Source organism: Sus scrofa, chromosome 9, assembly GCF_000003025.6.
Source record: "Sus scrofa isolate TJ Tabasco breed Duroc chromosome 9, Sscrofa11.1, whole genome shotgun sequence".
NCBI lineage: Eukaryota > Metazoa > Chordata > Mammalia > Artiodactyla > Suidae > Sus > Sus scrofa.
Window position 1 is genome coordinate 32,609,894 of NC_010451.4, and position 22,536 is coordinate 32,632,429.

A 22,536-nucleotide genomic window follows, 5' to 3' on the forward strand; every position below is an offset into this window, starting at 1 on the left:
ACACAACATTGAAAATTAACTATCCTTTAATTTAAAAAAACTTTTAAAAGTTCAGATATTAATGTGTTTTAGAATGCAACTGATCAGGCTATAAATATATGTAAATTTATTATGAATAAGAACAAATTTATTAAGCACAACAAAATGTGAAAACATGAAGGACTTTATTTTTACAGTTAAATATTACGGAATCACCTGGAAATAGGTTTTTAAACCATGTGAATTTTATATATTAATCTGTGCAAAATTATCCCCTGTAATTGTAGTCAACAGAAATTATCTAAATTATACACTTAGCCATATCAAATAAATATAGAAAAAATAATTTTAACTTTCCTAAGAATCTGCTGTAAAAAAGGGGGGAAATCTTTTAAAAGCACAATATACTCCAGGTCACCAGTTTCAATTCACTCAAAACAAATTTTATTCTATATTGTTAAAATAGTAAATAGGAAAAGCATACATTAAGCCATGTTTTCCTCTATAAAATTCTACAAAATTAAAAATTTCTAATTAAACTCATAATACCTAGATGTCATCTACAGTTAAATTTTGGCTAATATGTTTGAAACACTCAGTAAAAATGGAAACCATATAAAATCTTTTATATATTATCAAAAATAACTGTGGAGCACTCATTAAAATTTTAAGTGAGATTACTTAAAGTATGGATCGTAAATTCTTCTAATTTTCATTGAAACAGATTTAATCTTGACAGGTGAGTTGTTTTTGGTCCATGTGCCCCATCTAATTCCAGTTGCAAGAAATTTTCCAGGAAAGTTATGAATGCCATTCAGATTTGAGAGCCCACACTGGTTGAACCACCAGCCAGTGTTGTTATGGAGCTGACTGCAGCTCTTCACAGACTGACCATTGAGGAAGCACGCAGGGCGACATCCATCATTATCAACATCTGATGTGCTGAAAGGCACTGCATTTTGATTATCTTCTTTGCAGAAGCCCCGGAATGCATCACCTAGGTAAAATAGAATTTTTTTTTTTTTATGACTAAAGTTAAAGGCACTTTTTGTAATTTTAATTGACTTTTACAATCCTGTTATGCAAAAGCATTGCACCTAAAACTAAGGTTTAAGTTATTTTTTACTAGTTATCATAGTAAAATTTCCCCTCCATATTGCAATATGCCAAAATCTGATAATGAATTCCTCAACATGACAGGCATCTTTAAGTGGACATTTGATATTAAAATCACAAATTACAAAATTGGGGTTTGGCTGTATTACTCTTCCCTAAAGTTTGACGAGTTTATACATCATCATCATCATTATTATTATTATTTTAGGGCCGCACTCGTGGCATATGGAAGTTCCCAGATTAGGGGTCGAATTGGAACTACAGCTACTGGTCTACACCACAGCCATAGAAACATAGGATCCAAGCTGCATCTATGACCTACACCACAGCTCAGGGCAATGCCAGACCCTTAACCCACTGAGGAAGGCCAGGGATCGAACCTGCATCCTCATGGATCCTAGTCAGGTTCATTGACCACTGAGCCATGATGGGAGCTCCTATACATCATTATTTTTTTAACATAGGTCAAAAATAATGATGTATAAACTTGTCATACTTTGGAGACGAGTAATATGGTAACTGGTAATTTAGGAAAAGAAAATAATTTGCACATAATAAATGTTTACACCAGTACCATTTTACATCACTTTAGATAGAGAGATATGGACAAAGGTAAAAACTTCTACCTTTAAGAAACAAATTTATAACAGCCAAAGTTGTTTGATTTTATTTAGGGGTCACCAAGTTTACATTAAATGGCTGATGCCCTCAAGAAAAAAATCAGCTACACTACTGAGGTATGCCTTCTCTTCATGTCTCTCCACAAGAAATACAGACTTATTGGACAGTAGTTAAAACACCACCATATTTTAAAGGCTTGCATTGGACATTCCATGCATGGTATCCCTAGTACTCACAGTAATCTTCAAAAAGTTAGCATCTTGACCAAGGCACCCTAGTTAACTAAGTACCGTGGTAGAAGGCAAGTTTTGTTTGGGGTTTTTTTGAACCACATATTTAAAAGACTTGAATTAGTCCTTTTGTATTTAGATTTCACTTATAGATAAAATTTGCTGATGTGTTTGAAACACTAATTAGAAATGAAGCTATGTGAAATCTTTGAAGAATTCACTTTTTTTCAATATGTTCCAAATGTTTGGCATCTCTTGAGATGTCTTTAAGGAACCTGGAGAACGCAATTAACATCAGTGGCCTATCCTCCCACTGATGATTAAAGCCTCTGACCATGCACTTCACAGGAAACAAAATGTCCACAATGCACGTATTTGCAGGAAGAATATAATCTTCAACACCCACACAGCGCAATACTCTTCAGAAGTTCAGATGAGAGAGATGACACTTACAGAACATTGCCCAAATTATATGATCCCTCCACAGATTATCTCCCTGGTTAAGCCCAACCAACAGAAGGATCATACATTATATGAGCTCCTCAATTGTATTATATTTAATAGATTATTTTTAAAATATAATGCATAGGCCTATTTTTCAAGACATAGCCCATTAAACTCACTGTCATGTTTTCTGTGAGAGTGTAATTAGAAAAGATGACGTTTTGTTTTCTCCAAGAACCCAGAATCAGAAATATTTGTCCTCATGGAACAACTGTGTTGCTCAGATGTTCGAATTTCATATTTCCGTTTTTGCTCTGAGCTCAAAGTCAAATTTGTGGCTCACCTCTACTGAATACCTGATCATACTTAACCCCCTGGTTTTACTGTTTCTATCTTTACTTTCTATTGACACCTTTTTTCTTTATTTTGATTATATTATGTGACCAACATTTGAAAGTTACTTAACAACCTTATTGGGGAAAGGAAGAGTAGGGCATGACAAAATTTAAGGGTTCTGTAATGAAAAAAGTCTTGCCATTTCAAATTGTACCCTCCACTTAGATACTAATCATCTTTTAGAGAAACCCCACGTAAACTTTTCCTAACATCGTATGTTCCACATAGAGATAGTTCTTTACACTTTTAGAGATAAAGCCTCAGAAATTATATAACTCTTTAAAGGTGACCCTATATGTCAAGATTTAAATTTCAGTCTTTTACTTAATATCCCAAGTCCAAACCTCCTCAAATGTCAGAGATTCCAACCATACCAGGCCCTCTTCATGCCCAGTAATTTTCTTCCCTCTGAGCCTTGATTCAAGCTCCTCTCTTTGCCAACATTCATTTGCCAGAAGCCTATCCATTCCTCCAAGTACAGATCCAACAAAAAACCAGTTTGAATATTATGGCAGGTAACAAAATATTGTGTACAGTAAACATAAGAGGTTTCACCTCCAAATCAGAAATCTTGGGCAAGTCAACTTTAACAATGCCAGCATATCCATCTACTGAATAAAAATACCTGGACCCAAACTTACTGAATCAGATTCTGCATGAGTATGTACTTTCAAAAACCACCCCATGTTGAATCTATTAGTTCTTTGTTGAAATCTACCCTTCCAAGAAGTTCTGGATGCAATCAAGTGGAATAACTTTCTCTTTCTTTAACCCCCAAAGCTCTAAACAGTATTCTGTTTTCCTTTTCCTTATTTCCCCCTCTATATTGTGATCCATTCAAGATCTGAGAATATGTAACTCATTTATTTTTTGATTTCTAACACTAAACATACCTAATGAACAAGTACCATTATGAGCAACAGTAGGAGAGCTGAATTTAGTATTAATGCAAATTTAAAATTTCAGTGTCAGGAGTTCCCATTGTGGCCCAGCAGAAATGAATCTGACCAGTATCCATGAGGATGTAGGTTCAATCCCTGGCCTCACTCAGTGGGTCAGGGATCCTGAGTTGCTATGAGCTGTGGTGTAGACTGGCAGCTGTAGTTGCAGTTCGACTCCTAGCCTGGGAACCTCCATACGGTGCAGGTGCAGCCCTAAAATACAAATGAATAAATAATAAAATAAAATTTCAGCATTAAAATATAAATTTAACCTCAAGTATTTTGAAATTGAAACAAATTTTATTTGGAAATGAGTAGATGCACCGAGGTAGAGTAGGGAAAATAAAACCCACTAAACTAGTTGCTCTATCAGTCTGAATTCTTGCCCTGGCTCAGATGTGATGAACTGGGAATCTTGGGCAAGTCATTTAATCTTTCAGGTTTCTTCAACCTGTAGAGTGAGAAGAGTGGAGATCAGCTCTAACATTCTATGACTACTAAACTCCAGCCTCTCAGAACATGAAAATGTAAATACCTTCCCAGACTGCCACACAGACTCTATCTAAATAATCCATTGCAATTACATATAGCAAGCTGCTTTAAAGAGAATAAAGCATTTCAAAATCATGATTATAGCAGAGTTTCAAAACTCAAGACTTAGCCAGTTTTCTCATTCCTCATCTCTTCTGTTATCAGCTGTGTCTCATATACCAAAAGAAATGCATTACTTTTATCTACATCTAATATTGAGTCAACTATATTTAAACCTTTTGGATAATCTTAGGAATAAAAAACTTACCAGCATTTCCTGAATACCGTCCTAAGTGCATTTTAAAAAACCTTGTTTCATCCTCTAGCCAAAAATTGTCATATGATGCATAAGCAAATGTGTCATCTTCAGATTCCAGGGCTACATAAAGCATAAAACTGGTGTTCTTCTGATTCACTATATAAAAAATCTTTTTCAGCCCTAGCCAAAATTCACCTGTTAAAAAAAAGATTTTAAATATATTTTAATACAAATTAAATACAAATAGCCCTTTATTGAGTGCTTGATACAGCTTAGTGTTTCAGTAACTCTGAGATGATATCTCCCCAAATCAAAATTCAAAAATTCATTTAAATAAATCGAGTCTGACCTTAAGGCATGTCAACAAAACACCAGTTCGAATATTATGGCAGGTAACAAAATGTTGTGTACAGTAAACATAAGATGTTTCACCTCCAAATCAGAAACTCCTGATGGAATATTTCCTGAAAATTATCAATAGAAATCTTTTTTTTTCTATCTTTGACAATAATCTTTTGTGAATACATACTTCTTTGTTATAATGCAGCTCATCAGTTACCAATGAATAAAGACGTAATATAGCAACACTGGAGTTTCCCCAGATTAAGGGTCAATATTTCCAAGATGATTGTAGATTCAGGACAAATTATTAAACTCCCTAATTCAGACTGAGTACTTCCTGCATGTTCTAACCAATGGCTTTCTACTTTCTTCTACCCACTGTGGCATAACCTAAATGTGCAGACCCCTGCTCTGAAATATATCCCTCTGCCTGAATAATGAAATTCCTGAAGGAAGTAAGCATCTAGTCAAAACAAACTATAGGGGACAATGTGACAACCTTCAAATTCTTTAAACTACAGCTAAGATACTAAGTCATTCTCTGAGGCTTATAGAGGCATTTTAGCTACATACCCACATAGAACTGAAAAGTATTCAGAAATACAGGAAGAAAGGAGGCATAGGAAATAAGAAAGAAGTACAAGAAGTAAAACTGGTATTTGTTTATTTATTTAAGCCATTCTGTTAGGTGTGTCATAGTCAACTTTTGAGGGCAAAACCTACTACAAAGTATAAATTGTGACTGTATTTCAGTTGTGAAACACAACTCCTTTTGATTGTGACTTTTGATTGACTGTGACTTGTTATTTTTTAATACAAAAATTTTATGGAAAGAGGGATATAATAAATTCATAGTTGAATTCTTTAAAAAAAAAATAAGCCTGCTTAGTTTCAGTCTATTACATTTTCCAATTTAAGTGTCCTTGCCATCTTTCCCCTTTACTCCATCCACAAATTTAACTTGACAATTTTCATCATCCCAAGTTCATTTTTTTACATATGCCAAATACAAAGGAACCTGTTTATGTGAAGTATACCTGCCTGAAGACTTTTTTCGTCAAAACTCAAATAATTTCCCCATACAAATAAGTATTAGGGAAGAAAGATGACAGTTTAGAGCCTGTAGATCTATGACTGCTCAATTCAGAAGGCAGCACTTTCAGAAAATTGGAGGTAATGCTGAGAAAACACAAGTATGTCAACTGCACTCCATAGCATGGCAGCTATTTGGCCTTACTTATGACATTTTATTACATTTTGTGTCCCTTCTAGCATCATTGGCATGCAGTAGGGTTTTTAGCAGTAGGAATAACACCACCACTTACCAAATCCTTGAATGACATTATTATGGGATGTTAAAGATTTTAAATTATACCAACAGTAACTTAACAGCATAAAAATGATCAAAGTCACGTGCAAATGTTCCAGTTAATGTAAAATTCTGCTCTATTCAGAAACGCTGGTGTTTCTACTCACCAATAAAATCGATGTTGCCATGTAGTAATAATGTGAACAGATTTTACAATTCACTTGAGGTTTATATTTTCCATATTTTGAGCATAATGATTTTTATTGATATTTTTATAAAACACTACTCCAGGTTCACATAATTTGAATTTGTAAAAGCCATGTACCCCAATTCTCTATTTCATTTGCTTGTGTAGACAAAGCACAAATCTCAGAAATTTTAAAGTCTCTGATCATTCACTTTTTCATTCTACAAATAGTTATTGAGCATGTGCCAGAATTTATCAATACTTAATAAATACCCAATTTAGAATTTTTACTAAAACCAGTTTTAACAGGTATCTAAAAATAAAGGTTTCCAGATCCCAACTGAAGACTTATAAATAATTTGGCATATAAGCAGAGAGTAATTTAAATCATATTTTTATATTCATAAGGATTTGCTATTTTGCCTAACAATTTGACCAATAGAGACACAATCTATAGGCATAACACCAAAAAGAAGAAAAAGAGAGAAGTAAATAAAATTTGACCTAAAAGATCACCAAATCCATCCAGATAATCACACCACAGCCTTTGGAAATCAATTACCCCATCAATCCTCTTCTGTATCACAGTCCATCCACCTCCTCTGTAATCCATGTCACACATTACCTAAAAAAACCCAAAAGGGCAAAAACATCATACTATTATTTTCATTCTTTGATATAACACTCATACTTCACCCTTAAGCCTGGAGAAGGAGAAGATATTTCCACAGAAAATTTCAATATAACTTATGCCATTAATATATTCAGATTTTTTCATCTCTAGACATAATATTGTTTATTATAAAACAAACAGTTGCTGTCCCTGTATCAGTCATTTTTTAACATATATAAGTGTTTGTAGCATTTTAAGGTTATATTCATTTTAAGGTTATTCCTCAACTCCATAAATATTTTTCAGTTGAGTAATAACAGCACCAATCTGAAGTTGCAGAGTGATATATTTCTTTATAAATGAACTTATTCTTTTAATTAAAACGCTGACTTTTTAAACAGTGTTAAATATGCATGTGTGCTGGTCTTTGATTGCTTTTTTCTCTAAAAGCTTGGAAAGCCTGTGTTTAGGCTGGGATTTTCAGGCAGAAAGACATAATCTGTGACCCATCTCAGTAGGCACTTATAGATGTATCTGTGGTCCACTGTTAAATATCCCTAAGAGGACAAAACCCATAGACGTGACACAGCAAGAAAATCAGAGCAGTCATACCCATTGGAAACTTCCCACACTCAGACAGAAAAAGGCAGTGTGGAGGAAGTTAGGGAACCAACACTTTCCCACAAAAGAGGTAATTATGCATCCCACTCTTCACAAAATTAGAAGCCTTTCCTTTCCACATCTGTTCAGACCTGTTTTTGAATCTGTAAGTAAAGTAATTTAGGTAATTTAAAATTATTTCCCACTTAATTCCCAATTTTTGACATCTTGTCAACAGATGTCAAAAATTAATGTTAGTAACTCTGAGTCAAAGAACTGGTAATATATACTTCAAAAAAATTATTTTATTGTGTAATAAAGACTATCAAGAAGGTATGATATTGATATTATAAACTATCTTATATGCAAAAAAGCAACCAGAAAATTATATATGTATAATTTATATATTAGTATATATAATAATATATTAATAATAAATAATTTCAATAATAGATAATTTCTGGTCAAAATTTCTTCTAGAAATCATGGTTTAAAACTACTAGGAGTAATTTATTTCTTTCAATTTAAGAAATGGATCAGCTTCTCAATCTGTTCATATTTTAGTGAAAGGTTTTTAAATTATTAATTTCTTATACATATAAAATCACTTTTCAGCCAAAGAAAATATAATCACACATAGGAAGAGAAATTAAAGTATTTTTAGCAAGCTTCAAGGCAAAGCACACCATTATTTTTTAATATCCATGAGCTAGTTAAAGCAAATAGGTATTTCTTTTGCATAGTTCTGCCTACTCGAAGGATAATATAACATCTCGCACCAAATGGATTTACTTTAAAGAATGTAACCATAAAAACTCACATATAAAAGTCAAAGATTCTCTAGTTCTTTTACTGGTTTGTGGTTTCAGCAAAGATTTCCAGAAAATAAAAATTATGGAACATATACTAATTTATTTAAATTAAAAAAAATACTGAGTTCCCATTGTGGCTCAGCGGTAACATATGTTGCTGGTGTGTCCCTAAAAAGATAAATAAATAAATATTGGAGTTCCCATCGAGGCTCAGTGGAAATGAATCTGGCTAGTATCCATAAGGATGCAAGTTTGATTCCTGGTCTTGCTCAGAGGGTTGAGGAACCGGCATTGCCGAGAACCACAATGTAGGTCACAGGTGCAGCTCAGATCTGGATCTGGCATCGCTGTGGCTGTGGTGTAGGCCAAGAGCTGTAGGTCCAATTCAACCCCTACCTGGGAATTTCCATAGGCTGCACGTGCGGGCCTAAAAAGAAAAAAATAGAAAAAGGAAAGGAAGAGAAAGAAAGGAAGGAAGGAAGGAAGGAAGGAAGGAAGGAAGGAAGAAGGAAGAAGAAAGAAAGAAAGAAAGAAAGAAAGAAAGAAAGAAAGAAAGAAAGAAAGAAAGAAAGAAAGAAAGAAAGAAAAAGAAAGAGGAGTTCCCATCGTGGCACAGTGGTTAACGAATCCGATTAGGAACCACGAGGTTGCGGGTTCGGTCCCTGGCCTCGCTCAGTGGCTTAAGGATCCGGCGTTGCCGTGAGCTGTGGTGTAGGTTGCAGACGCGGCTCGGATCCCGCGTTGCTGTGGCTCTGGCGTAGGCCAGTGGCTACAGCTCCGATTGGACCCCTAGCCTGGAAACCTCCATATGCCGCGGGAGCGGCCCAAGAAATAGCAAAAAGACAAAAAAAAAAAAAAAAAAGAAAGAAAGACAAATAGTTAAAATTCTAATTGTAATTAAATATATTAGATGCCTATCCTATTCCATATAATAAGCTAATACTTTACCTCAAATGGGTAACTAGATCCTTCTGGGTGGATTATATATAAACCACTTGGTGTTTTTGTGACAGAGCCAATGGTATCTTTAATATCAGTACAATCTAAACCTAGAAAAGTAAAATTAGTTATTTAGGATATATCCACATATACATTTAATACTAAAGTATTTTACTATAGAGAATTGACAGTGCTATCTGAAATTACTATTAAACTTTTCATTAATGATATGATGATTTTAACTTCTTGGAAATGAAAATTTATGTGAACCTTAGAAATAAGAAGAAACTAGATGGATAGATGGAGGAAACTGGATTTATATTTTATAACTATGCATTCTTTTGTCCAGTAAATGATGCCCTTTCAGAAATCTAGGTTTATCTTGAGGCATAACATTTAACAGAAATCTGTATGAATGATAAGTAGAAAACCCAAAGGAATAAGCAGATTAACTACTATGGACACATCCTTTCTACTGTATTTGAAATCTCAGAAATTCTAATGTGTTGGAGCCCATTTACACCCTTTTCTTCAGCAGAGGAAATTATGCTGAGTCTAAAGCCTCCTCAGCTGGCAATAGCTAGAACTGTATGTAGCAAACTATAATCACCTTCTTTAAAGCATTCCACTTCCCATGGGAATATAAATATATATAAATATATATATTTATATAATATATAAATGCATTATATGATTGTAATATTACATTTTACTATAAGGTATATTACGTTGTATTATCTTTTATAAATGTAATAAAATGCATCAATTACCCAGAGAAACAAACATATAAAAAATTAGAGCCAGAAGTCTGAGTTAGAGTCCTAGTTCCTTTCTTTACCAGTAAGAACCTCTAGCTAGGTTACTTAATCACTTTTTTGATGTGTAAAATTGTTATAATAATACTATCTGTTTCATAGTGTTATTCTGACCATTTACATAGCAAGACAAAGCACTTAGCATGGTGCCTAGCATACAATAAATATGCAGAAAATGTCATCTACAAAAAGTTAGCTATAAAAAATGTGTTGCTTTCCCCCTTTATTTCCAGAAGATACAGATTTGTGGACTTTCTCCTGAATTGTTAAGAAACATTTTTATAATGATAAAGATATGAGGTATGATAGAAATTTACAGTGAAGGACTAATCTGAGCTGGAACAACTGCTTTGCCACTACCATCTAAATAAATATGAACAGATTATTTGGATTTTTCTGGGCTCCATATCCTCATTTGATGATCATCATTATCATAGCAAATTCTTATACTGTCTTATTATGCATCAGGCAATATTTAAGAGCTTTTGGTGTTTTTACTCATTTAATCCTCACAACTGTATGAAGTAGGTACTATCAGTTTACTGATGAGGAAACTGATATCGAGGAAACAGTGGCTCCAGGATTCAAAAACAGATGGTCTGACACCTGAGTCCTAGCTCATAGTCACTGTGTTACACTCTCTACACTACTCATTTGGGAAATAAGTTAGCTTTAATAAAACAATTAAAAAAAAAAAACATGTGAAAGTGCCTAAGTACCTGACACATAGGCGATTCTTAGTAACAGTTTATTCTCGTCTCTTTAGAAGGAAAAAAGAATGATCATACACTAGGCCCTCAATAAATATTTATTTGCTTGGAACTTTCTGGTATTCATTCACATCCATAAGATATACAGGGCATTTTTCTCAGAAACCCACTCCTTTAAAAATTAATACTTGGAGTTCCCGTCGTGGCGCAGTGGTTAACGAATCCGACTAGGAACCATGAGGTTGCAGGTTCGGTCCCTGGCCTCGCTCAGTGGCTTAAGGATCTGGCGTTGCCGTGAGCTGTGGTGTAGGTTGTAGTCGCGGCTCGGATCCCGCCTTGCTGTGGCTCTGGCGTAGGCCAGTGGCTACAGCTCCAAATAGACCCCTAGTCTGGGAACCTCCATATGCTGCGGGAGCGGCCCAAGAAATGGCAAAAAGACAAAATAAAATAAAATAAAATAAAATAAAAAATAAAATAAAATAAAATAAAATAAAATAAAATAAAAAAATAAAATAAAATAATACTATACTATATTCCGGTACAAAAAGTACTAAACTCCAGTTTCTTTCTGTCTTAAGTTTCAAATGTTATGTCCCAACTTGAAACCTTTCAAACATGTCAAAAATACTTTTTACAGGTGGGAGGAATTCTGAGACCTTCTTTTCTTCTAACTGAAGAATGATTATTAATAAAATGTAAAGGAAAGTCTGAATTCAGTTATGTAAAATCATGCTATTTTCAACAGATTCAAAATATCTGCATACAGCCATGGCTTTCAAACAGTCAGAAAAGGCTCCCAATTGAGAAAAGTACACATTGTCTGCATTGAAGCTTGCTTAATGGCAGTGTTACTCCTCCAGTCTGTTAGATAATAACATGTATGTTTTAAACAAAACTTCTAAATGCACCAACCAGTCCAGGAAATTTTTTAAGCAGTAAAAGACAAATATGAAAAGGCTGAAATACCAAAGTTCTCACCATGTGATTGAACTGGTCTGTGAGGAAAAGTATCCAGCTGTTTTCTAAAAACTTCTGTAGTCAAAAGGAGAACTCGATTCATGAGTTCATTAACCTAAACACACATGCACACATATAAGCAAATTTATATTTGAACGAAACTCTTTTAGCTTAATTCCATAACTGATATCTTTAAGCCTCTTATAAATCCAGCTTTGAAATATATACAATGCCCATTTTCTGCATTGAATTCCTCACTGCTCTAAGAAAGCAATGAAGGCATAGCTAAATAGCAATCATTAAACTCAGTACTGTTTACCTCCTGCACACTGCTTTCATCTGCCCATTTCTTGCATCTGACTGCCTTTGCAGATCAGTCTTTAGTATCCTGCCTGCTCCTTTGCTGTAATTTCTTATCTGGTCTCTGTCTGCTCTCTCTGCTCTTCCTCAAGTCATCCTCCATGCCAGCTGCCAATCTAAACCTTTCATTTTCCTGCTCAGACATTTGGTGTGGCATGATTTAGTTCCTATTTCTTTAAGTCAGTTTTCCTTATACAGCCTCAACCTCATCAGCCACTCCACCTTTGCACCATCCCTAAACAGTTCCCCAGAAGGGAAAGAATGTCCTACCCTTCTTACCCAACCTTTGTGACCTTTGAAGCATGCATCCATTTTCCATGACTCAGCTCGCAATCTCTGTCATCTAAGAACATTTCAAAATCTCATATCTTGAATTTCTTTTATGAATCTTTCCAAAACTATTCACAACACTTTTAATACATTTTTCTGCTCCCCTAGACTGTATAAGCTTTAATGGATGACCCCTTTTTTGTTGTCACTGCTTTCCATTTGCCTGAGACTTACTATGGTGCCTCTAACATAGCAGGCACTAAGTAGATGTTTGGACATGAAAGCGTTAAAAATTAAATGATTATACCTAACTATATCAATGTACGCATGCAATAGCAACACAATACTAAAAAATCCATACCTGATTGGATAAATAATCCAAGGAAGCTTGCTGCTCATCCATCATATTTCTTAGTAGTTTTTTGGTACTTCGTGTGTAAGAAACAATAGAATTTTGCAAATTTCCTTAAATCATAATAAAATATATCTGCTAAATATTTTATTGTTATAGAAAGCAATTATAGTGAAAAATAATGAATTTCACGTGATTTTGGAATCTATCTAAATACTCAGGATTGCATATTCTAGTTAATAGTTTTTTAACTCAGGATTAATCAAGAAACCAATTGTTCAACACTACTCAATGAAAGTACGCTCCTAATAATTTAGGTTACCCCAAATAATTTAATCTAGTATAACTGAGAAACAACACTCTGAATATCAATTCTCATTTTATAAGATGAGAGGTATAGAAGCAGGAGGTAGAAGACATTAATTCTTACAACATGAGAAAGTAAAAGGTAGTAATTCCACGTCATGAAAGTTAATTTTTAAAATAAATCGCTCCTTTAATTTTTTTTCTTTTTTTTTTCTTTTTTTTTTGCTTTTTAGGGCTGCACCCATGGCATATGAAGGTTCCCAGGCTAGAGGTCTAATTGGAGCTACAGCTGCTAGCCTATGCCACAGCTACAGCAACGCCAGATCCAAACCACATGTGCGGCCTACACCACAGCTCACGGCAATGCCAGATCCTTAATCCATTGAGCAAGGCCAGGGATCGAACCCGAAACCTCATGGTTCCTAGTCAGATTTGCTTCCGCTGCACCACAACGGGAACTCTGTCTTTTAATTTTTTTCTATTAATGCTATATTTTTATATAAACAAATTACACACATATATATACACCCATAATAAATCTAATCAAGTTTTGGCTGGATGTTTTCTGGATAAATTTTTACTATATATTTTTCTTCTTAAAAATGTTTTTATTTTGGAAGTTCCTTAATGGCCTAGCTGCTAAGAATCTGGCATTGTCACTGCTGTGGCTCAGGTCCCTGACCCCTATTCTGGGAACTTCCACATATCACAGGCACAGCGAGAAAACAAGGTTTTGTTTTGAAACAATCTTATTTAAAGAATAGTTTCAAAGACAACATGAAGACCTTTTTCTTAATTCTTTTGAGAGCATGCCACCTTAATGCCCCTGGATATTGCAGTGCATTTTTCTTATACCAAAGACGTTCTCTACACCACAGCCATCAAAACCAGGAAATATACATTGACAGCCATTTATTTCTCAGACTTTAGTCAAGTTTATTTAAGTGTACTGATATTGTTCTTTATAACAAAAGGGGCCAAGCATTATTGTAAAAATTACTCATTAAAAGTTTTTTATTTCTATGTTCCTATTTTCACTCTAACAGTAGAATCATACTAATAATTCTTGATATTTTAAAATCTACCTCACCCATGGACTTGGAGAATAGACATGTGGTTAAGAGGGAAGGGGATGGAGTAGGATGGACTGGGAGCTTGGGGTTAATAGATGCAGACTATTGCCTTCAGGATGGGTTAGCAATGGGATCCTGCTGTGTAGCACTGGGAACTCTGTCCAGTCACTTATGATGGAACACGTAATGTGAGAAAAAAATAATGTATACATGTATGTGTAACTGGGTCGCCATTCTGTACAGAAGAAAAATAATAATAATAATTTTTAAAAAATCTACCTCACTCAGCTTCATCTCTCATTTTTACTTTGTCTCTCACTTTCTATTAGATACTTCCTGGATTTAGACATTGGTCTTTTTCTTTTTTTTTTTTTTTTTTTCTTTTTATGGCCGCACCTGTGGCATATGGAAATTCCCTAGGCTAGGGCTTGAACCAGAGCTGCAGCTGCCAGCCTAAACCACAGCCACAGCAACACCAGATCCAAGACGCATGTATGACCTACACTGCAGGTTATGGCAACACCAGATACTTAACCCACTGATAGAGGCCAGGGCTTGACCATCCTTATGGAGACTACATCGGGTTCTTAACCCACTGAACCACAACAAGAACTCCTAGACATCTGTCTTAATGGGTCTAAAGCTATATTCTTTGGTTTGAGAAACCTGAGATACTTGTGTTACATGTAGAATTAAACAAAATAAAGTAAGCTTTTTATGCTTTCTGACCTAGGAATTACAGTCCTATAAGAACTGGATCAGAATCTCTTCCCTTTCTCTTTTCTTATTCTACCCAGTGTGTACATATAATACATCATGAAAATTACTGCACTGTAACTAAATTGTTCTAGACAAAAACGGAGATTTTACAACTTTTTAATTTTTATGCTTTGCAACATAAATCAGCTGCAAATTTGTATTATACCTATTGCAGCAGTTACTCAGTATATGAACCTCCCCATTCAAAACTGAGGTGAAATTTCCTACTGGTTCAGATGGAAGTAAGAAAATAGCCTTAGGCAAATTGATACTATCAGTGTCTTCTGGCTTGCCCCTTCCTTCTGTGGCCAGTTGATGCCACTGAGTTATATAGGATTTTTTCTTTTACCAAATATTTACAAAGTACCTACCATGTGCCAAACACATAAAACCTCTGACCTAGGATGATGCGGATATATAAAAAATGACCCCAAAAAATGCTAAGTTATATTTTTTCCATCTCTACCCTAGAAGTAATAAATCATATGCCTTTATAATTGTGGTTATTTTTAATACTTACTACACATGAAATGTTTTTCTTCTCGTGGAATTTTACTTTTAACATCACATGATTCCTCACAATCTTCTTTATAAACGGTATCATTACTTTTATTTTCACCTTTTGCATTAGATTCATCCTCTACAATGTTAACTACTGGAGAATCCTTTACGTGAAAAAAATAGAAATAAAAAATATATAAAGTATATTTAATTATCCTATATATGTTATATATCATACATAAGAAAACTATAGAAAAAAGAGATTTCAGGACATACACAAGGATGATCATTAGAAAAAAAATAGTTAATTGGTTAGTTCAAATTTCCACAAACAAATCTTATCAGTAAATTCTGGGTATGGACAATAAGCATATGTTAATTCAATATTTTTGCTCTTTTTTCTTCTCAAATTCTGAAAGGATTTATTTAGCATCTACTTTCCGTTGAGGTGGCTCTATGGCCTTGACCTTTAGTTTTTATACATTTCCAGGTGTGATACAGTGCAGAGCCATCCCTCTTCCAAGATCATGCAATCTGAAGTTCCTTGAATGGAGACCAAGACGTTTCCCTGAGATGCCTACAACATTTCTAAGCCAAAAGGACTTTCTGCCACCCATGATTAGGAGTAATGAGGTGGGGACTGGGGAGAAATGTGGAGGAAATTGTCACTTTTGTATAAACTAAAGTATTTATAGATTTGAAAGGTAAAGTAATGATAGATTTAAGTGGTATCAGTGATAAAAGAAGCATGAAATTTTGTTTTCAAAGACAACAACAGATGCCATTTTAAAAAGTCAACGACTAACTGTATACTGGTGGTTACCAGTAGGAAGAGAGAAGGAGGAAGGGGCAGTACAAACACCACATAGAAAAGAAAGAAAAGAAATGGAAAGAAAGCCAATTACAGTCATTCCAAAGGTATTTGTCCAAAGTCAACATAATTTCTTTAGTGTTAAAACATTCTTTGGTAGAAGTTATATTATGTAAATAACTCTGTAATTAAAAGAACATAATAACCAAGCTCTGTCCTCTTTGACCTGGATAGGTAGAGAAAGATAAAGAGCTAATCATAAGACAGAAGATATTTGTCCCAAAAAGATACATTTTGTTACATAGATATACTTTCAACTTTTTACTTTTTCCCCTATACTCCTCTAATTGACATACTAGATGTTTTCAAAAACCTAGGTTACAATTATATGTTTTAGCTCTAAATAAGATTCTTAAATTTGGGATATAGAGAATTGTTATTAATATTTCTGTAGCTTTCCTAGAATTTATTCTTGCTTCTGCTTAGGAATTTGATAATGATACAATGGTAAATACATTTTATAACATTTAAAAATTTTTGAATATTTAAATATATAGAGATTCAAATCAACAGTTACTCACAGGACTGCATATACTGTCTTAGCTGTCACTCTGATACTGTTCTAAATAAAATTTTCTAATTTTAAATTTTAAAATGTCCTAGGTAACTAGTCACAAGACTATCTTTGAAATATGAAAGTTTCTAGAATATTTTTTTAAAAGCAAAGTGAATTTTTTTATTACCTACTAGATATTTCATTATCAAAGTTAACCAGAGAGTTGCTGGCTAGTTTTTAACCTAGGCTTCCAAATTCTTTAAAAATTTTGTACAAGAAATGTGTTAAGAGTCAGTCCTCAAATTTATGGTTTCCTAAGTTTAAACATAATATTATTTAAGCCTGTCTCAGCATTTCTAAATAAACACTTAAATTTTCCCATAAATTATATTGAGTTCTGTAATTAATCTTTTCAAACATATAATATGTATCTTGAAAATCACATCATCATGCTTTCCTAGCTGAAATAATGTTGCTAAAATTCTTACCGTAGAATGATGCACACAGTTACCTCGTATAGCTTCTCCACAAGTAAAAATACATAGATTTAAGAATAAGAGCGAGGCTTGGAAAAGATACATCATATTTTTCTTGGTTCGAGAAGTGAAAAATTTCTTCAAATATCAGTCAGCTCTCTGTGGAAAGAACTCCAGTACATAGAGTCTTCAGTCGAAATTTTCTGGAAGGTGTACAAGAAAAACAGAAGCTAGTACTTACTAGTTTCCATGCCCTCGTTTGAAACAACACCCTTCATATGAGAAACAAGGTAGCCTCCACAGATCCTGACATTTGAAGTTATACAAACCCTTTTTTATCACTGCATGCCTGAGTTATAAATTCATGCTTTTGGAATATAGGTAATAGCTAACTAGATAGCTAAATCAAGCAAGCAAGCATGAATTTATAAAATCATCTAGTTTTTAGGAGTCAGAATTTTTTTTTTTTTTTGTCCTTGGAAAAAGTGCCTTTGATAAGGTATACCTCCATAATTGTGAACCAGTTTGCATAAAAATAGTAAGAAAGTAGAAATGAGTGATAGAGTGGAAAGAATATTACACTGGAACTATTTCTACCAAATACTAAGTCAAAAATTAATCAGTTTGGAGATTCAGAATAAATAATTCAGACTTAGGATATTTTTGCAGCTGAACTTAGCTATCAATGATGACCATATCAACCACATTCATGCCAAATTTCTAGGACTCTGATTTGTATATTTTACATCAATAGTGTTAAAACTTCAAAAATATAAGGGCACTATTGTTATTAAATATTGCCACTCTCTGGAAGTTGATAGAAAAATGTCCGTGATGAATTTTTAAATTCACTATGATAGTGGCTCCTACCTTTCATTATATAAACATCCAAAAAGTTAAGAGGAAAAGCAAAACATTCCTGAATCTTGCTTCCTATTCAAGGTATTATTTTCTCCATTTCCTTTCCTAGCCCAAGAACCATATCATAATTTTTATGGTACTAGCATACTGACTGGCATGGTATGGGCACTAAAATATTAATTAATGGAATAATATTATACACGAATTATCCGTTCTCTGACTTTACATCCTTGCCACCCACTATTTAAATGCAAACACTCTTATTTCTTATTATTCGGAAACTTTGTCTCAGTTTCTCCAGTGAGGCAGTGTGGGGTGGTTGGGAGTGGTGGCTCTGGTATCAGAATGCCTGGGTTTGAACCTTGTTCCGGAAATTCAGGCAGAGTTACATAACATCACTATATCTTACTTTCTTTGTAGAATGGGGAGTGTTGTGTGGATTTGATTATTTAATATATGTAATAAATTCACACAGTGCAAGAGAAACAACAACAAGCACTCGAATATTATGTGGTATCATTATTTATTGTCATTATTATCATTATTATTTTATTTGTACTATAATAGAGTTCTAACATTGCTGACAATATTGACAACTTTTAAAATCTATATTAGGATTACACGAGTATATCTTTAATCTTAAATTTCTCATTGAAGTCTTATAAAATTGGAAAGAAGATGGCAGAACGTTAGCAATTTTAAATCAGTCAGACATTAAAATTCTTTGTTCTTTCACAGCTTGCCCAGAAACAAATTCAGGAAATTCTTACTTGAGAAGGAAAATACTTCAGCAGAAAAAGTAATAGCCTCAGTAAGAAAATACTTCAGCAAAAGAAAAACTAGCTTCAGCCAACATCAAAGTGAAAGCTCAAGAAATTGTTCATCACTCGCTGCCTCACATAATTCACAAGATTATAACAATATTTAATTTAGATACATTATGAGAATATGTTTTGTAACCATAAAGTGTTTTTTACATTTTCTTTTGTAAATAGAACATTTGACAACTTACGAAACCATGTTAATGAAGTTAGGTGTCTAATAGGCATCTCACATTTAACATATTTGAAACCTAAATCTTATTCCTTCTCCCATCCTCAGCCTATTCTTCCCCATTTTAGTAAATGGCAATACCCTTTATCCAGTTGGTTCCCATCCCAAATAGAGTCACATTTGACTCCTTTTTTAATTCCACTCACTTACCACAATCATGCATCAACACATCTTATTGGCTCAAGGTTAAAATCTTGAAAACTTTTTGCCACCTCTACCATCCCAGGCCAGTTCTCCATAAACTCTCATTCAATCTACAGTAAAATCATTCAGTCTGGTGCCATTGTTTCTATTCTTATCAACTGTAGCCCAGTTTCCCCATATCCACTAGAGTGATCCTTTTGAAAGGTTAAATTAAATCTTACTCTCCTACTCAAAATTCTCCAATAGCTTTCCCTCTGTTGGAAGTTTTACATTAACGCTTTGTGTACTGCATAAGTTCCCACATGCACTGCTCCAACTTCATGCTCTAGCACACTTCCTTTACCAAATTTATTCTAGATGATGTAGTCTTCTTGCTATTCGTTGAACATATTAAGTACAATTTTGCCTTCAGAGCCTTTTGTACTTGAAGTACCCTCTGGTTTTGAATAATATTCTTCATCCAAATGTTTGCATGGCAACGTCCTTTCTTCATTTGCACCTCTGCCCTAATTTCCCTTCCTTGGAGGCCTTCCTCAGGTACCATTTCTAAAATAGAACTAACATCAGTCTCTATCCCCTTACACCACTCCATCTTTCCTCACAGCACTTTTTAGTACCTAATGTATTCTAGTTGGGAAGAAAAATAAATACAAGCTTAATGAGCATAGGGACTTTGAAGTTTTGCACACTACTGCATCCCAGCCCATAGAAAGTCCTCGGCACATAGTAGGTGCTCAATATTTATTTTCTAAATAAAAGAACGAATTATTTTATGGTTTTGAAGGGTGAAAGAAGTAAGCATTTAATTCTAATACTTCTTTTAACAAAATATAGAGATTTGGGTATAATGTTCTTTTTTATTGCTTGAATCATACTATCTATCCTGCCAAGAGATAAGGTTTATAGAGCCCTCAGGTTATCTTTCTGTTATCCAAATATCTAATCCTTAGGCCTTTTTTCTAGAAACTATACAATTTAATAAAGGGCTATTCCACTTAAAATGTGAAAAATCTGCTTACCACTTTGAAGAAAAAAGAAATAGTTTAAAAGTCAAAAAATAGATTCTGTAATTAAAAATAAAACTGGTAACCTGTATTTAAAATTTCTTTTCTTCTTAGTTATCATAGTAAGGCAACATTTGAATGAAGAATGGTTATTTGAGCAAGCATTTGTAGGCAACTGAGAAACATGCTTTGAAATACTAATAAACTACATATAAAGCAATAAGGTACCTACGAATGATGAGATACCACACTAATAATACAGCAAAAACTAGACTTTCAGGAATAGTAACCATGTCCAAATCCTCCAAACAGCAAACACAACCTTCTCACTTTTATTTGCACTTTACACTCCCCTACTTTGCTTTTTCTCGCTCTCTCAAATTGGCCCTAAAGAAACACACTTGTAATGATAGCAGTGGGAATAAAATCAAAGTAACTGCCTGTGGCTAGCTAGGCAAGTTAAAAATGTGCAAAGATAGCTAATTGTCCCAGTGTACACATTTAGCCTTTCTTTACCAAGATTATATATCCATCCTCTTGGCCTGGCTCTAACAATGGCTTATGTGTTTTGTGTTTTAAGTCAAAAGTGGATTTGCTGTGGCACTTTTAAATCTCAGTCACCAGAAAACATTCCAGTTTGAGTCATTGCATCCAACTTTGCAAAAACTCTGTTTTAGATAGCTTCAACTGGAAAAGTTTATTATCTGAACTCTAAAAATGAACAAATTGATTCACAAAGGCAGAGGCATTTGAATGGTGGGTGAGTGATTTTTATTTGGTTTGTACATTCTGCTTCCAATCTGGGAGGGTGTTTGGGTTTTTTTTTTTTTTTTTTTTTTTTTTTGTTTCTTTGTCCCATAGAAAAAGAAAAAAGGTTGGCTGAAACACAGTCAGAATTTATATGTACTTTTATAATGAACTCCAACAAAAAGTTTTAGCCTTTTTCAAATTTTCACTTGGAAAACCTTTAACTGATGACTGAAAAATCCTTTCAATTTTCCATACCCCTAAAACAATTTCAATTATGATGATCTCTTTTGGCATATCTTCCCAGGAGATTTACTAAATTAAATCTGCACTTCTTTACAGGTCGCCGATGCTTTGATGGTCTATTTCCAGAATCTGGAAGCAAGGCTGGAACCATTAAGACTTTGAAATGCAAATGGCAAGGAAGACGACTGCAGACGAAATAGAAGCATCAGGAAGTGGGTGAGAGAATGCAGAGAAGGAAATTTCCACTCCACAAAGCTTTTTAAAAAGAGATGGTGTGTGGGATAGCGATGCCCCAGAAAGACCCCACCCAAAACTCCACACAACAGGACTCGGTAGTTAAACAACAAATCCTACCCTGAATTATGCCCAAAGCAATCATTTCAGAATTCCCATGGTGGCGTTTGCCTGTGTCTGGGAATTGTGCATCTCACTGTTTTTCATCACTCATCATACCCCCATGAAAACTTCCTCATAAAAGGGGAGGAAGAACTGAGTCAGGCTCCGAGGCACAATTCAGCTCTCCGCTCCCACGAAGACTTGGGTCCCCGAGGATGCTAAGAGTTTCTGCCCATCGCCCGCAAGCAGTGCAGAGAAGGCAGGGGCAGCAGGCGCCTCCTATTGGCTGCCTTGGGCGCCCCACCCCCACACCCCGGTTTCCGTCGCGAAGGACGCGGCGTCGGTTGGTTGTCAACATGGCGGCGGCGGTGGGGTCGCTGCCTCTGCTCCTATCTTCGCCAGGCAGGGTCGCCGCCGCCGAAGTTTCCTTCGCCACCACAGCCACGAGCGCCGCTGTGGAAGAACCAGCGCTGCCACGGCCAACCTTCCCGCGCCAGTGAGGCGGAGCCCGAGAGACGGAGGGCTTGGAGGGACCGAAGAGGAAGCCGGAGCTGCCATGACGGAGTCGCTGAGGTGAAAGATGCTGGCCGGGAGGCCGGGAGCCTGCAGCGCTGCCGCGGGACTGGGCACTGAATCCTCTGACACCCGCGTCAGAGCCCCCCTCAGTCCTCGGTTGAGCGGCGGGCGTCGCCGACCTGACGCTTACCTGTATCCTTCCAACCGTGGCTGCCAGGGTTAGCGGTGTTGGAAGCGGGGCCCACCTTTTTTCCTATTAGATGCCCGTCACCACTGATGCAAGGTGATGGAAACTAGCCAGTCATATTAGTGCGGATATGTGCTTTAGCAACTGATTGCTCCCCTTCAACCTAAAATACCGTTT

At 35.1% G+C, this 22,536-nt stretch overlaps 2 protein-coding genes and 1 long non-coding RNA gene across 3 annotated transcripts in view; 2 read left to right on the forward strand and 1 right to left on the reverse strand.

Annotated features, from left to right (window-relative positions):
* The window catches only part of LOC110255424, a 189,569-nt gene extending 173,370 nt beyond the window's left edge, over positions 1-16,199 (forward strand). The window contains exon 3 of the long non-coding RNA XR_002335613.1: positions 15,913-16,199. This is a non-coding gene — a long non-coding RNA (uncharacterized LOC110255424). The remainder of the gene's footprint in view (positions 1-15,912) is intronic.
* ANGPTL5 (angiopoietin like 5) lies at positions 148-17,444 on the reverse strand. Its single transcript, XM_003129804.4, has 8 exons — positions 17,278-17,444; positions 15,442-15,586; positions 12,793-12,896; positions 11,823-11,916; positions 9,329-9,429; positions 6,860-6,980; positions 4,527-4,712; positions 148-976 (listed from the first exon to the last, which is right to left on the reverse strand). Exons 1-8 carry the CDS (start codon positions 17,371-17,373, stop codon positions 657-659), a joined length of 1,167 nt encoding a protein of 388 aa, XP_003129852.1. The 5' UTR covers positions 17,374-17,444; the 3' UTR covers positions 148-656.
* The window catches only part of CEP126 (centrosomal protein 126), an 83,600-nt gene continuing 83,029 nt past the window's right edge, over positions 21,966-22,536 (forward strand). The window contains 1 exon segment of the mRNA XM_003129805.4: positions 21,966-22,364. Coding sequence (XP_003129853.2) covers positions 22,237-22,364 — 128 coding nt within the window. The 5' untranslated portion in view covers positions 21,966-22,236.